Below are 15735 nucleotides of genomic sequence, written 5' to 3'. Positions count from 1 at the left end.
CTGTTACGACAAAATAAATTCCTCCAAATTTTAGTTGAAACCCACCTTATGGCATATACAGCTCTTGACGGTGACATACGTAATTATTTTGGTAAAAGAAGGTGGAACGAAAGCATAAAATTTAGTACACTGTACAGTTTCCTAGGGACAGATTGAAGTTGTTCTTCGTGCTCCACTGAAGGCCTTTGAAGGCCCCTTTGCTGAAAGTTTTTACATAATATAATGGCACATGCAGTCCGTGACGATGACATACGTAGCTATGTTGGTAAGAAAAGGTGGAACGAAAACATAACATTTAGTGTATTTTATGGCTTGCTGATGACAGTCTAGAATCGTTCTGATGGAGTCCAACGAAAGTATATTATCTATTCAAATATACCAAATATATAAAACTCATCAAACCATTCAAACTGTCGAGAACATAAACAAAGGCAGCAGCTAGTGAGGAAAAATTGTGAAAGAACACACTGTCTTTCATTCCAAGACGAAATTACATTTTCAAATCACATGATGAATGTAACGACATTGTCCTTAAACTATCAATCGCGCTTACGGTTGCCACAAAAATGCATGCACAAAAGGACACTGGTCAGTGTATGTATGAGTCGCCATACACTGGATACCATGAAACCTCGCTACTTCAGGGGCTAGCTGTCGTTAGCAGATGTTGACCTGACTACAGTTGAAGGTTGTTGCCAGCTGATGGTGGTCTGACTGCTGTTGAAGGTTGTTGTCAGCTGATGGTATCTGGTTACGGTTGAAAGTTGTCAGCTGATGGTGACCTGTCTACGGTTGTAAGTTGTTGTCAGCTGATGGTGACCTGTCTACGGTTGTAAGTTGTTGTCAGCTGATGGTGAACTGGCTACGATTGAAAGTTGTCAGCTGATGGCGACCTGTCCACGGTTGTAAGTTGTTGTCAGCTGATGGTGACCTGGCTATGGTTGTAAGCTGTCAGCTCATGGTGATCTATTCTCCATCACAAGGGATAAGCATTTCAATGTCAAAACTATCAAGGATCTAACAACTGTTAGTTCTCATTTAATCATTGGTTTTTACAGGAAATCGACTTCATGGTAGAATTTGTTGTTTGCAATCTGTAGCACAGTTTTATATTGTATTGTCCTCTATAGATAAATTGTTTTAGGTATATAGGTACTAGTTTTACATTCTTTTCTGTGACATTCTAGTTGTTTTACTGTCCTTTGTGGACAAGTTTTTATAACACACATGTATTCCATTTTAGTGTTTTGTTCCCGTCACGATATGGCTGAAATACTGCCGATGTGATGTTAAATATCAACTCAGTCACTCACTCATTCACCCACTCGTGGTGATCTGGCTGCTGTTGAGGGTTGTTGTCAGCTAACTGTGTGGTCATACGCAGGGAACGTGGTGTTTGAAGCTACCACAATTCCTTCCTTATGCTGATTCATGCCACATCATGATGGCTGGCGATCAGGATCTAAAGCTACCCCTAGCTAACAATAAGGTTTTGTTTGAAAAAAAAAGATCTAACTGAAGCGATCACTAAAAATAGGTCAACAGTTATTTTAATAATTGATGTGTCAGAGCGGATTACGATTTTGGTTTTGCTTCCAAGCTACGCAATAATATAAAATGATGTTATGTTTAAACAATTTTAGTTCTTATTTTCATTTTCCACCGTCATATATAAGAAGTATTGTTAATGTATATGTGTATATATCCATCTGATTTATTGTGACAACAGGCGTAACTGTTACTGTAGAATAGACTTTTAGAGACAAAAATAATAATTCTTAGGGAGGTAACTGGCAAATTCTTTGTTTTTAGAAAACAGAGACCACCGTATTAATGAACTCGAGAACAAAGTTGGTAAGTACTTGCACACTGTTTTTCGTATACCATTATGTTTCATGGTCAAGCTGTTAAATCTCAATGGACGACAAGGTCGATTGGCATCTCAGTATTACCGACGTTGTAGCAGGGTGGTCTATAATACCGGTTAAGAGATTTTAGAACGTTTATTGGTCATATAATTGCACTTTCAAATCATAAAAATAAATATATTGATTGATACGGGAACTCGTTGTCGGTATAAACAAACCAAAAGTGCGGTCACCGCTGCAGATGCTTTGTCTCGAGTTCTAAACTTTAAAGCAAACTCGTTAGGTTGGAAGCATTTTAAGTTGATCTTTTGCACAGTCACATCTGAACCCTACCAGTAGCCAGTGGCATTATTTCATAAGAAAGGAGACAGCAATTTCTTTCCCTTAAACCATGTGTTACACTTTCACAATATTTTGGAATACATATTGCAATACATCAAAGCATCACAATATATGAAAATTTTGCCAATGCCCAGCACTACTTTGTAAGGGCTAGTCAATATAATGCGGTTACAATTCGATTTCTGAACGATGTCTTCCGAATCAGTTGTAATGCCAGCCCGTATCACACACATTCTTCAGTTCCATACCATGGTTTGCTGCGTACAGTAACGTAGGATGACAATATATAGATGAACAACTTCTTTATTGCTGTGAGATCAACGTTTTGGTGTAGGTTCTACCACCATTATCAAACAAACCATGACTCAGTCTTCGGGTCCAGGGCCGTTTTTCTCGAAACGTTCGTAGCCCTAAGAATTCTTAACTTTGATCGTGGCCAATTTGTTAAGTATGGGCTTAAGAAGTTCGTAGGGTACGAATGTTTCGAGAATAGCTAGCCAGGAACGGTAAAAAAATGCGCCAACCCGAGAAAATGCACCAACCTGGCGATCTCTCACATCGAGGACAGGAGCGGCTTCGATGAACCCGGCATCGAGGGCAAACTGTATACCCGGCATTTACAAACACATCGAAGTTCCCGCCGACGGCAGTAGATCCGACAGCTTAAGCGTCCTAGGCGATGTCGTCGACGTTGGAGGAGCGAACAGCCACGCGCAGTACGACCTCCTCCACAGCGATGAGGACGAATGGACGATAGCCATGGCGTTCAGCGGCATGCGACCTGGACGACGTCGAGAGGATGTCGTCACTCGAGACAAGCCATACACGCTTATCTTCACCACCAACAACCGATGGATGTTTGTGTTCTCTAAGATCGATTTGATTCCCAACCTCACACTGGGGTCTCCGTACATATTCACGGAAAACAAAGACGTCAACAATGCAACGTTGCTCTTGGCTTACGCCCCGACGTAAAACCGGAGCATGGTCGTTAACATAGTTTCACGTAAAATACCCCAAACGCTCTCAAGTGAACCAGGGACGCAAAACGGATTTCAAGTGGTGTCAGAATTTGACAACGTGGTTGACGTCCTGGAAAATATGTTGGCGAATTCCACGCTGGTCATCCAAGTCTACCTTGGGAAACCATCAGTCAGCAATGTCGAAATCGTGAAAGGGATCAAAACCCGGTGAACTAAACAACAGTACCACACTTGCTACGTTTACGTGTGGGTGAAGGTCGATTCCTACACCAGGCTGCAGGGTGGAGGTGGAAGGGGTGTGACCGTGGAAGACACAATCTCTCTCCATAAAATTTTCGTATCCAGCAACATCCATCTCACGGGGGTTAAGTGGACGTCCGATAAATTATCGGAAAACCAATTGGAAACTATTTCGTAATGGACGTAGTCCACGATGAACCATCATCTCAACGTCACACGCGGCTATCTCGGGGACAGCGAGGGATTGATCTGCCCTGCAAGGAAAACACCTTGTACCTCCCGCACTTATAATGCAACGGATACGAGTGAGTGTCCTTGACCATTTTTTTCCTGTTCATTCTACAACCAGGATCTGGACTATTCACCTGGATGAAGATCTCAGCTCGATCGGTCTCTAAAACATCGAACAGCGATTGAAGGGAAATCAATTACATATAATCTTCCCATCAGTGTGTTGAACATGAATCAAAGCGCCACCATCTCGTTATCCAATCTCGGAGACACCGAGGGACCTCGTGCACTTACAACGTGTACAGGCGACAAGAAGTCATCACCGAATGGAACTGCATTATTAATCTGGTCTTGACCTACCCCTATATCATCATGGATGATGCTAATCGAACTAGAAAATAATGGGGGTCAACTGGACAGTTGTATTTCATTCAACAAAAAAAAAAAAACAACAAAAAAAACAACAAAAAAACAAAAACAAAACGGTGTACCTATCAACATTATCTGATCAAACAGGTGATATGTTAGTCCGGAACCCGAATAAACTGATGCGATTAAAACAATATAATTAAAAAAAATAATTATGAAATCCCAGAAACGTTGATCAAAGTGATATCAGGTTCTACACTTATTATTGACGTATTTCTGAGAGATGACCCCGCACAAGAGGTACCAATTCTAAATGGGTTAAAAATATGCTGGCATGGATTTGTCGTATATACACACAACCAGGAAGAGTTCCCACCACAAGCCACGAGGGGGCACGGTTTTCTACAGCCTTTCACTCGACTACATTCATTTATCCGAGCATACACTCTTCATCAGCTTAAAGTACATTCATCCACAACTGACCGAGTACCAATTAAAGATTATTATTACTGACATTATACTCGGCATGGGATTGTAACCGGCCATGACTTAAACGCTTAAAACCGTGGACGGATTTCGTTTGCACCAGATTAGTGACATGAAACACCAAATGCAACGAAACACGACCTGCAAGTGGGATTACACAAGAAGTACTGTAGGGTGACTTATGTGATTGATGGGGTCGATAAAGCCCTCGTGACCGACTACATGGGATTGGGCGTGTCAGGTGTCAGGTTGTCGTCTACCACCGTGGCCGCCCACGTTGTCCTGGGAATGGAAATAGCCGCCTTGGGGTTGGGGCTGGCAGGAATCACACTTAAATTCATCTCACGTCGGCTCCAGCGAAAGCTTTAAAACACGACCAGATCCGGGGGCTGGGCAAAGTTATCTGAACACGATCGACGATCACGTGTCGTCAGCGCTTACGGGCATTCGTAACTACCCGTGTCATTCCGCCAAGCCGGATGGCGCCTCGTACCCCTCTCGTGGCCATGTTTACGACTGGGTCCTGTCTAAGCGCAAACGGGCATGAAGATGTCTAGTACTATTATCAACGAAAGCTAACTTTGAATTTCCAAACATGGCTCTTAGAATATCTACATCCCGTGGGCAAAATAGCAATACGGCCATTCGATTCTGCCTGGTGATTCGAACCCCAAGCGCCGCCCCGCACTCCTTAATCTACTTCGACGAATTCATGGCATACCCACAACCCCAGCATGTCGTAGCCAAATATTAAGCCTACGTTTAAACCATCGGGTCTAGGTCTGGCGAGGTCAGTGTCACATCCACGCATGGCTCTAGCGCGACCGTCGCTGTCTTTTTAAAGAGGGGCGTGAAGGTTTCGATCCTTTCAGACGCATTTTCGGCAAAACTGCCATCGGATTACGACTCTGGTTATATGTTACCAGGGCCAGCAAGATGTTTCAGTTATCAGCCCTGTGGGCTTCTTGGGATTTATAGGCGTTTCACACACTGGAAAGATTTTCAGTTTCTTTATCTCGGTTTTGTAGGCTGTTGGCCCATGTACAATAAGGAAAACAATTTACAACATAAAGAGTAGCAAATTACATAGACGGAATTGAGTTAACTTGTAGCAGAGGATGTAATGGAATTTCTAAAAGTAAGGGCTTCTGTAATATATTTTGAACCGTTAGACAGTGTGTGGATACAAGTACTACTTATGAAACAAAAATATTTAGTCTGTTTGCTATCCATTCTAGAATATGGAAAATACCTATCCCTAATAAAATCATATGCTTTGCATTCAAACATGAAGTGAATTTCATCTTCTTTTGAGCCACAGTCACACATTTTACATATCTTATCAAAATTATTATCTCGAATATTACATCTCAAAGGAAGTGAATGTAATCTGAGCAAACATACATTTCTTCTGATAACTATTTGATTGATGGAAGAGACATAATGTTCAGTATTTAACAATGACTTAACTTCTTTAAGGTATCCTAAATGGGCAGATTCTCTGATATTACCGAGAATACGTTGCTTATCACAATCAAGAAGTCTTTTCCTAAAAAGGGAAATGGAATGGGGAATATCACCAACATCCTGACTATACCATACATACCCGAAGCCATGAGCATTTAAAAGATATTTAACTGATGTCGCCCAAGTCACTCGACCAGCTGAATCTAATTTCTTCATAAGTAAATAACACTGTTTGGGGTAACGATCCTTAGACGCCCTTAACAATTTACACCATTACATGATACACCTTTAGTAGTAATCCACATAAATATTTAATCTACCACATTCTGCTAAAATACCATTACTGGAGACATGTTTTCCAACACCAACAACATATTTACAGAAATTAGTATGAAACATTTCGATCGATTTCCTTTCCTCAAATCCCCAGATTTCGGAGCCGTATAATAACACTGGTTTAACTTTGCTATCAAATAATTTGAACATTAACTTTACAGGCATGTTAGGGTATTTATTAAATAAGACCTTCAGAGAGAAAAGTGCCTTACTGGCCTTACCTACTAGAGTTTGTGTGCACTTTGTCCAGGACAGCCGAGTAGAAAATAGAATACCAAGGTAATTATAGTATGTTGATGTTTTGATTGAAATATCATTGTAAAATCATTTTTCATAGGAACGAAGGAATCCACCGTTGCGAAATACCAAAACCTCTGCCACACTGGAAATATATATCGTTGGAATCGAGGAATGTGATCCAAAGTTTAAAGAATGCATTATTCCTGTCTTTTTTCTATGAAAATTTCATAGTAATGCCACCATATAGCTGACTGTGCCACCAGTTGAACGGGACACTTTATCCTTCGTGTAAATACATGATATCATAGTGTTGTCAGCTTTCATGTAATTTCTAAGGACATGCAAATGATAGAGTCGGAATAGACGAAGATTATTCACATTAAGGAGATGTTTCCAATGACGAAGGAATGCACGTGAGAGTCCTGTCATCCTTTTTGTTACAGAGAGTCTGTTAAATGACCACAGAAGCAAAGATATTCGTCACCGGACCATGAAGGCAGCCTTAGGTAATGTATCTTTAAAATCTCTTAAACACTTGCGCATATCCGATGTGGTAGAGGTGGAGGGTGGGAGAAGGGAGAAAGATGGACCAAAATCCTGTTAACTATACTAGAACAACAAATATAAACACAGAAAAAGTAACGCACCGCCAGTATAAACACATTAGGACCCACGTCAAGGGAACTCAGCCAAACCTCACTTTATCTATCTGCACAACTCCAGGGGTAGTGGTGCTTCCATCTCTGGAGGTGAAACAATCACGGACCGCACGAGCACGATGCTGTTTACCATTGCTGTTAGATACTGCCTTGTGATATTTAGGACATCTTGACACGCCCACTCATACAGTTTTGTCAGTTGAATTTTTAATGAAATCGTCCTTTCATCGGGAAGGAGTTGTTTTGTTCAGGCATCCACGTTTGGGTGGACGACGGAATAGCCTAGTACTTAAAGTGCTTGCTTGTCACGCCAAAGACTCGTGATCGATTTTCCTATGGATGCTTTCTTAGTTGTGTCTGGTAGTTGTTTGAAAGGACAGACGCATGGCAAGTGAACTCAAATATCAAAACAAAGATGTTCTTGCTCTTGAGTTAATACCCTGGCAATTTTAAAAAGACAGAGACGTTTGGAATGGTTTGTCGATATAAGACGTTACGAGATCTGGTTCCGGGGATTTAGCAATGGTAGGGGATTAACCCAGACAGTACTATCTATATTCGTTTGTGAGCGGTCATTTATGAAGATCAAAATACTGGAGAGACATTGCTTTTTAACGTACCTTTGAATGCCTATGTTTAGAATTAACTAACTTTGAATTTTGTGTTAGTTTTTTAACCTGAAAGCGCCGTCTAGGAGTTTAAGATAATGTAAGTAGAGAGTATCAGAGACAAAATAACAGAACTCCTCGACCAAATTGTATTGAACATTACTTCAACAACTGTAAATGTTGTGTTTTCATATGCTTCCATAGCTCAATGAATTCACCAGAAGGAATTTAATCCCACTCCACCTATTCATCTTGTTCAATCTTTTACTGTATTAAGTGGTTAAAATAAATATCATCAGGAATCCGTCTCACATTGTGCTCATATCCTCAATCATAACAAATCCTCTTTGTCAAATGCAGATTGTACCTTCGAAGAGTATTTATGTATGTTTACATTACAGCAAGTCTCGTATTTGAGTCGGGTGTAGATTGTGGTTCTCCACCTCCTGCAGAAGGCGCAGACGTTGCCTACACTTCAACAGGTCTTAATGCCATGGCCAACTACGAATGCAAGGAGGGTTTCTTTAACAACCACCCTGGTCAACAGATGATGAGCTTTTGTCAGAATGATGGGCAATGGAGCATGGTCAGCGTGAAATGTGTCAACAGTAAGAATGCAACCTATTTTAGGTCAAAATATATATTCATGAAGTTCTGTTGAGTACTAGTAGACACCAACACACAGACACGCACTTAGCTGTAAATGTTTCATAGCCAAGCTGAAGTGCAACAGGCGCTTAAATTCATTCATGAAATCACTGATTTTTTCTTCCTTTCGCGAAATGACTGATTTCAAAATTTGACAGTAACATATATAAGATATGGTTGGCTTCTGCTCAGTTTCGTTAAATAATCACGATCGACTAAACCTGCTCCAATTGTCACAACAATACTTGTGATAATGATAAAAACATATAATGATAATGAAACATTATGCTGAATAGACAGAATTTTTACCTCTCATAACTATTCCTCTCACGCTAAAAGTATACAATTAAATTGCACTTCTACCCAAATACAAATTCTGTTGTATAACAAGATTTTGGAATAAATCAGATGATTTGAGTGCATTGTATTGAATAAACACTTCTCGGTGTATACTGATAATTGCAGCTAAAATATATTTGTTTTGTGTGTAAATCAGCTTTTACTGAATTAGTTTGTAGTATGTTGGGAAAGAAAAAACAAACCCGACTGTTTTAAATGCATGTAGAGGCAATTTTCCTAATAGACGTACATGGTAATTTCAATTATTATGTTTTATTTTTTGAAATGTTAAATTCTTGCTCTATCAAATTAGAAAGGTTCTTTTCGGATAGAGTTCAGAATTTCATTTAAAAAGGAATTAATTTGGTCAAAATACAGGATAATGCATATTTCCTGCACGATATACATGTGCATCTAATTATCATTTCTGATATTTGGATCTTAGAAGATCCTTAACCGTTGCTGTGCAGCTGCGTCTTCTTATTGCAAGCATGTCATATGGGACCATAGAATCATAGAGTTCACAGGGGAAGTACTTGTTGGGATATTTCCTGCATTACTACATGGCATATCTATTTTCAGGAGGTAAGGACAAACGTGTCAATGACCTCGAGAACAAAGTCAGTAAGTACCTGGAAACATTCCTCAAATACCATAATGTTATTTCTTCGTATTTCTGTGCGGTCGTTGAAATGAAAGAGTGGATAGAATCCAAGTGGTTCTCTTCCCTGTCCATTTCATTCCAACGGACGTCAGGGTTGAGTACCTATAGTGGCATAGTTTGCCACTAACAATGTTGAGTTTTGTTCTCGAATCCGTTGTGATACCAATCTGGCGCAGGAATTCCATATTGTGATTTCCACCACACGGTAAGATGTTTTTGGTAAATAACTGGCTTTTTAGCATGTGACTTTAGTGTTTCAAGAATTCAGTGGATATATTAATACCATATTATGAATTAATATTTAAAGATATTCTCAAAACTAGTATTTTCACACAATGTCTGTCAACTGGCGTAAACACGCTAATATAAATAGTATGAATCATTACAAAGGGATTACCCAACCTACCATATTTAGTAACATTTTTACTTACATCATTAATACACGACTACTTTAATCGGGAGACATTCTGGATAAAACAAATGAAGAGCAAGCGGGATATTCAGCAGTTGACAATATTTTTTGTCTTCAAAACAATTGTACAAAATGTTTAAGTACTTAAGTTGGTAAATTTTATGCTTTTTTGTAGATTTCTCGGTAAATGGAAATAAAATATGGAATCCTTTACGAATGCATGGTTTGATTAGGTAAATTAATTCAGTATTTATGAAAATGTAAAGGTATGTGTAAGACAAAATAGCGATCTCTAAAAACGTTTACAAGCCAGTTGGGAGTAAGGCTGTATTTTACGTCATGGTTTTGGTAAACGCATGGTATGACCAAAACGTTATCTCATACCCTAATTTTATCATGCCACGGACTCAAGTACTTAAGGATATTTATGAGCAGGCATAAGTTGAATCATTGACTCTTTCAAACAAGATATAAAGCCGGACGGTCGGTCGGCTGGCTAGCTGGTGGGTTGGTTCATAATAGGTGCCACCAGTAGTGCGTGATACATTCGCCTTTGTGAGTGTACATTACAGTATAAAATTGTTTTATCCTATTTGAAAGTGATTCATAAAAAATAAATCATGGAATCGACATAGTCAGAATCGAAGAATCCACTTTAAACAGATGTTCCCAATATTATAGAACACAATTTTCCTAGTAGTTTTATTAAAGTCTAGCGTCCATACATTTACGTTCATTTTATTGTTTCAGAGAAGCTGTTGAATGACAAGAAAAACAAAGATATTCGTCTCAGGAAGATAGAGACAGCTCTAGGTAATGAATCCTTCAATTACAGTTTACGGTGTTAACTCCTTACTAGTTACCACGGACCCTTAAAGACATCTGTCGGGGTCAGGTTAACCTTAGCTGAACTTACCATCTGGACACACGAACCCTCCAATGCTATTTAAATGGCATATCTAAGCAAGCAATCACGGCAAAAGATATAATATCAGAAAGTCCTCTACAAGTACCAATGCCGAGCACAATACCCGAAGAATGCCTGCCTACTGCAAAATCATCCATTCCCTTCTCCTCATTGGGGTGTAATTTGGCGTCGAAATATTTGGCTCTATTCTGATGGATGACTGGTCCAATACATCAACATTTTGCTATGGAGGATCTCTCTTATGTCCCAAACATACCCCATGGGTTTAAGATCTGGTCCCGAGTTTGACAATTTGAAACAGATGACTATTTCACTCAGATGCATTTTGAAAATAAAAGCCCAATGAAAATAAAAGCCCAATGAACTTAAGCATTCTATTTACCAAACTCAAATTGTCTCCAATGTTTAAAATCGATTTCAGTTGATTCTGCAAAATGCTTTTTCTCAATTGGAGTAAAAACTCAGACTTACGTTTGTTTGGAGAAATCGCGGCTTCGACACCTGTCGGGCCATGATGTAGTTTCTGCGTTCTTTGGCGATAACATATTCGCCAACAACACATGAACCATGTGGTTTAGCATTGTTGTTCATGGTGACTCGTGAGTGCATTAACAACATCTATGCAACACAATTATGATATCAAAGCAATTACAAAATATTGCAAATGGATATGTCATTGAGCACCAGGGAAGTGCAGGTAAATTGACTGTCGGTGACAGGAGGCGTCTAGGCATTCTTGTATCTGAAAACAAACAAAGGAATTTAGAAACCTTAAGGCTGGATATGATTGATAGAGGAACTGTGGCTGTCTATAAGGAGACAATTACAACTTAGCTGCATGCAATCGCCAATCATGAAACCTAAACAAAAGGAACGAACGTTGAACTGCTGCTAACTGCATAGAAATTTTAACAGGGACAATGTGATTTCCTCGGATTAAAGGTGTGTGTGGCTGTTTCCTAATACACTGAAATTCTAGACCAAACAAACTGAAAAACTTTTGTGTCAGCAAAGTACAGTGCCCAAGGTACTGTCCGACATTTAACGTGTGGGATGGCAAGTCTGTGTTAGGTAGAGCGCCCCTCTGTGTAGTTGAAGGCAATATGAACAATAAGCTGTACAGAAATATTCTCGAGGAACATTTACTTCTGCTCACGACCTAAAACATCGTCCAAAGCATTCACAGGCCTGGTTTCGGCCAATGTATATATACGATCCGAAACCAGGTGAGCAGATGCAAGGAAGTCTTGTCACTTCTCGTGTATCCCATATCGTGTCGTCCATACAGAATCGAGTTGTTGTATATCCATATTAATTAGTATTATTAACATATGTGATCCCTTTTGAAAATCATTTGATTCAGTAATATTTTTTGGTACTTTGGTTAGATGTTAATTTTGAAGGCGGTTAAATGTAGGTCTAAACGCACTTCTGATCAATATCATGTTTACGACGTTACAGCCAACCTGACGTCCGAGCTGAAGGTACATTGTGGTGCTCCAACGTCTCCAGAAGGCACAGACGTCCTCTATAGAAGAACAGGTCTTCATGCCATGGCCAACTACAGATGCAAGAAGGGTTTTCTTGACACCCACCCTGGTCAACAGATGATGAGCGTGTGTCAGGAAGATGGGCACTGGACCGTGGTCAAAGTGAAGTGTGTCAACAGTAAGGATGTAACATAGTTAATGTCAAAATTATAACTTCTTGGACTTCTGTTGAAATGATAACAATTAGCTATTACCCTTGATGAGGCAATTGTTTTAGTACACGATATATCCTCATTGTGTGTCGAATTCACTTGCTCATTCTCGTCCAATAATTGCAGACTGACACTGTAACTATGGTAACTATATTTGATATTAACATTTGTGGTTATAAAGGTTACCACTACTACTACTACTACTACTACTACTACTACTACTACTACTACTACTACTACTACGAGGACGGCGACTACTGCTGCTAAGACTACAACTGGAAAGGGGATCAAACAGCGGACTATCCACGAAAGATCAGTAATGATTGCCATGTCTCTCTCTTCACTGCTTCATGTTTTCTTTGACAGTATCTGGCTGCTGGACGGCGCCTGCTGGAATAGCGTTTTATACTGGAAATCAATCAACAACCATAAGCGGTAAGATCTGTCAGCGATGGGATTCTCAGAAGCCACACACCCACAGATTTAAAAATGACGCGCAGTTCACCATACCAGGACTTGACATACCCCAAACTATCACAGGATCTGCTAACTTCTGTCGTGATCCATCTCATGCCGGATTTTTGTGGTGTTACACTACAGATCCAGGTTCACGCTGGGAAAAGTGTGATGTCCCAAAGTGTTCCTCCCAGGGTTAATTGGGTTACAGTACGAAACTGGCCTAGCTACCTTCCGTCCGCATCCACTCTCCCACTGATCAGTGCTGTTTTTACTTGAAATATTTCTTTGTTGTGGGTAGGAAAGAATTCGTGATTCTGCAACATTAAACTCAGTTAACGTGAAACAAATGATGGTTGTCCTGTTGTTTTTGGGGGTTTTTAATTTTTGTTTTGTTTCGGTTCCCACAAATGGCCTAAAGATGATGAGTGTCGACCTGATTGTAGGTTCACTTAAGTGAGAGAGTTTAGTTTTACGCCACACTAATTAACATCCCAGCTATGGCGCAGCGGTTCCGGTCCGTTAATAATTGTCTGGACCAGACAATCCAGTGATCAAAAGCATCGATCTAGGTCACTGAGATGCGATATGTGTCAATCGAATCTGTGAACCTGACATCCCTGTCCCTTTAGTCGCCTCTTACGAGAAACGTGGGTCACTGAAGACCAATCCCAAACAGGATCTGGAGTGGTCTGTATGTTCGCCTCTCGAACAGCAATACTCTACCCCGTAGTCCCATACGTTCGGCCTTTTGGGTCCAGGTAAACAAGGTTTAATGTTTGATGTTGTGAAAATGGTGTTGTCTTAAGGGAGTAAGACACTGTTTTTTTTCACAAAAGGTGAGATGTGTCCCCTCAGGCAACGAAAAATGATGTGTACCAGCGGTGACAGGCCGGGAAAGCTACATCTAAGAAATGACAGTTGCCTAGGACACATTTCCAATCGACGCATTAATTAATGGATTACCGTAACCGGTAAATAGTGTCTCAATGTATAATGTTGTTTCCTAAGAAGCCTATTATCTTTCTTCCTCACAAAGTGTGGTGTTTAGCAGTATCGGTAAAAGATTGTTCCTGTTTATGCAGCAGGTTGACATGTAAACCAGCTAATTTAGTGAATGAGTTTAGTTCACTGAATTCATAATTCAGTTCCTTACATAAACGTGCATGCTATAAGAATATTGGAACTGACATTGGAGAATGGATGCATTAAGTAAGTCTTCTGATGAGTGTCAACAGTAAATGTCATAATTTCCAAAACATTCGTTAAGGCTACAACCATGGACCTGTACACAACAAAATCAAGGTGGCACTTTTCGACTGTACTAAAATTACCGATGGTCCCAGCACAAACAACGACCTCTAGGGTTGGCTTGGCTTGGGAAAACAACATCCCAACCTTTTCGAGATGGCCAAGTTCTTGGCAAACCGTAAACGAGGCAAAGATGCTTCAGTGCAATGCCGGCCAAGGACTGCCCCGAAAAGGAAGAAGTACAGAGATTTGGAGAGACGACTAGACACCGTGAAGTTCAGACGGGACAATGCCTCCTATTCTATGAAGTTGTTGTGCGCCTGATTCTTGGTTCTGGTATGTCTGTGGTGCCTGTATATTTTGCGTTCACCATATATCCATTGTATTATTTCATTTAATTCATTTGTATGACTATATGTAATGCGGAAAATATTTTTTTATAAATTATGCTAGATTATGTATGTATTGTATGTTATGTTATTTAAAATTGCTTATTGTGGTGATACAAGTTTTGTGTAGACAAAAGAAAATACCGTCTATATGAATGCTTAAATAAACGTGACATTTAACAGCGTAAATCTCTCTCTCTGTCTTTCTCTCTCTCTCTCTCTCTGTGTGTGTGTGTGTGCGCGCGCTTATGAGTGTGAAGGTGGGGAATCATGCACATTCCCTTACATCTTCACTTGGTACAAGTACCAAGCACACAATATTCACAGTAAGGAACACGTTCGAGTTCATATCGAGTTTTTTGCAGTATCTTCTCGGAGTTTAGATTAACCACATGTCTGTATTCCTTGACCACACTTCCAATGTTACTATTCGTGACAGTTGTTTATCTGAATGTACACGTGAACACACAGTACAAGTCAAACAGGGAAATAGGAAATCGGTGTTTTCGTAACTGATGTGTCAAGTCTAGAATTGCAGACAGGACGTCTAAAACATAGGCTTTTGTTGGCAATACCCAGGTTTCACATTCTGGCATGCTTTGATGTAAGTTCCTTATCATATTCTCCTTTTTCTCTTGCCATGAATTAGGCCACACACTTCCTCAAGTCAATGTCAGTAGGGGTTTTAGCAGTCATGATGACCATAAATACATTGGTGCAGTTGTTAGTTTTCAGCCTATTCCTATGGTCTGTCACAGGTGGGAGAAGACTCTCAACCTCCGATGTTGAAAGGATCACAGTCGTTTGAATGCTCAGGAGTTTTAACTTGGCCTGGCTCCACTCAAACCGTGTCTTATCTTTATCAAGGCCAAAGTGCTCTGCCAACTCTGTAATCTGCCAAATTTGCATATAATATGAATATATGAAAATGTGAAAAAGGCCTGATTGGAATAAATTTCAGTAAAGTACAAGTTCATGGTTTCATGCTGGTTTTCATCTCTTACATTTACATCTTCAACAACAAAACTGTTATAATTTACAAAATATGTTTTATAGAATTAATTTCCAGTAAATCAGCATCGCCATGGAATGTCAGGATTGGTGAGTCTCCAGCCTT

General features: G+C 39.9%; 1 protein-coding gene across 1 annotated transcript; it reads left to right on the top strand.

Moving 5' to 3' along the window:
• The first annotated feature begins 4741 nt into the window (after positions 1-4741).
• Positions 4742-13178, top strand: LOC137255448 (uncharacterized). The gene is made up of 7 exons (XM_067792919.1): positions 4742-4865; positions 7006-7068; positions 8231-8437; positions 9399-9440; positions 10643-10705; positions 12282-12488; positions 12889-13178. Exons 1-7 carry the CDS (start codon positions 4742-4744, stop codon positions 13176-13178), a joined length of 996 nt encoding a protein of 331 aa, XP_067649020.1.
• The last annotated feature ends 2557 nt before the right edge of the window (positions 13179-15735 follow it).

The sequence above is a fragment of the Haliotis asinina genome, chromosome 1 (genome assembly GCF_037392515.1).
Source record: "Haliotis asinina isolate JCU_RB_2024 chromosome 1, JCU_Hal_asi_v2, whole genome shotgun sequence".
NCBI classification, from domain to species: domain Eukaryota; kingdom Metazoa; phylum Mollusca; class Gastropoda; order Lepetellida; family Haliotidae; genus Haliotis; species Haliotis asinina.
Note: the sequence above shows the minus strand (reverse complement) of the source record. Positions and strands in the feature narration are given on the sequence as shown.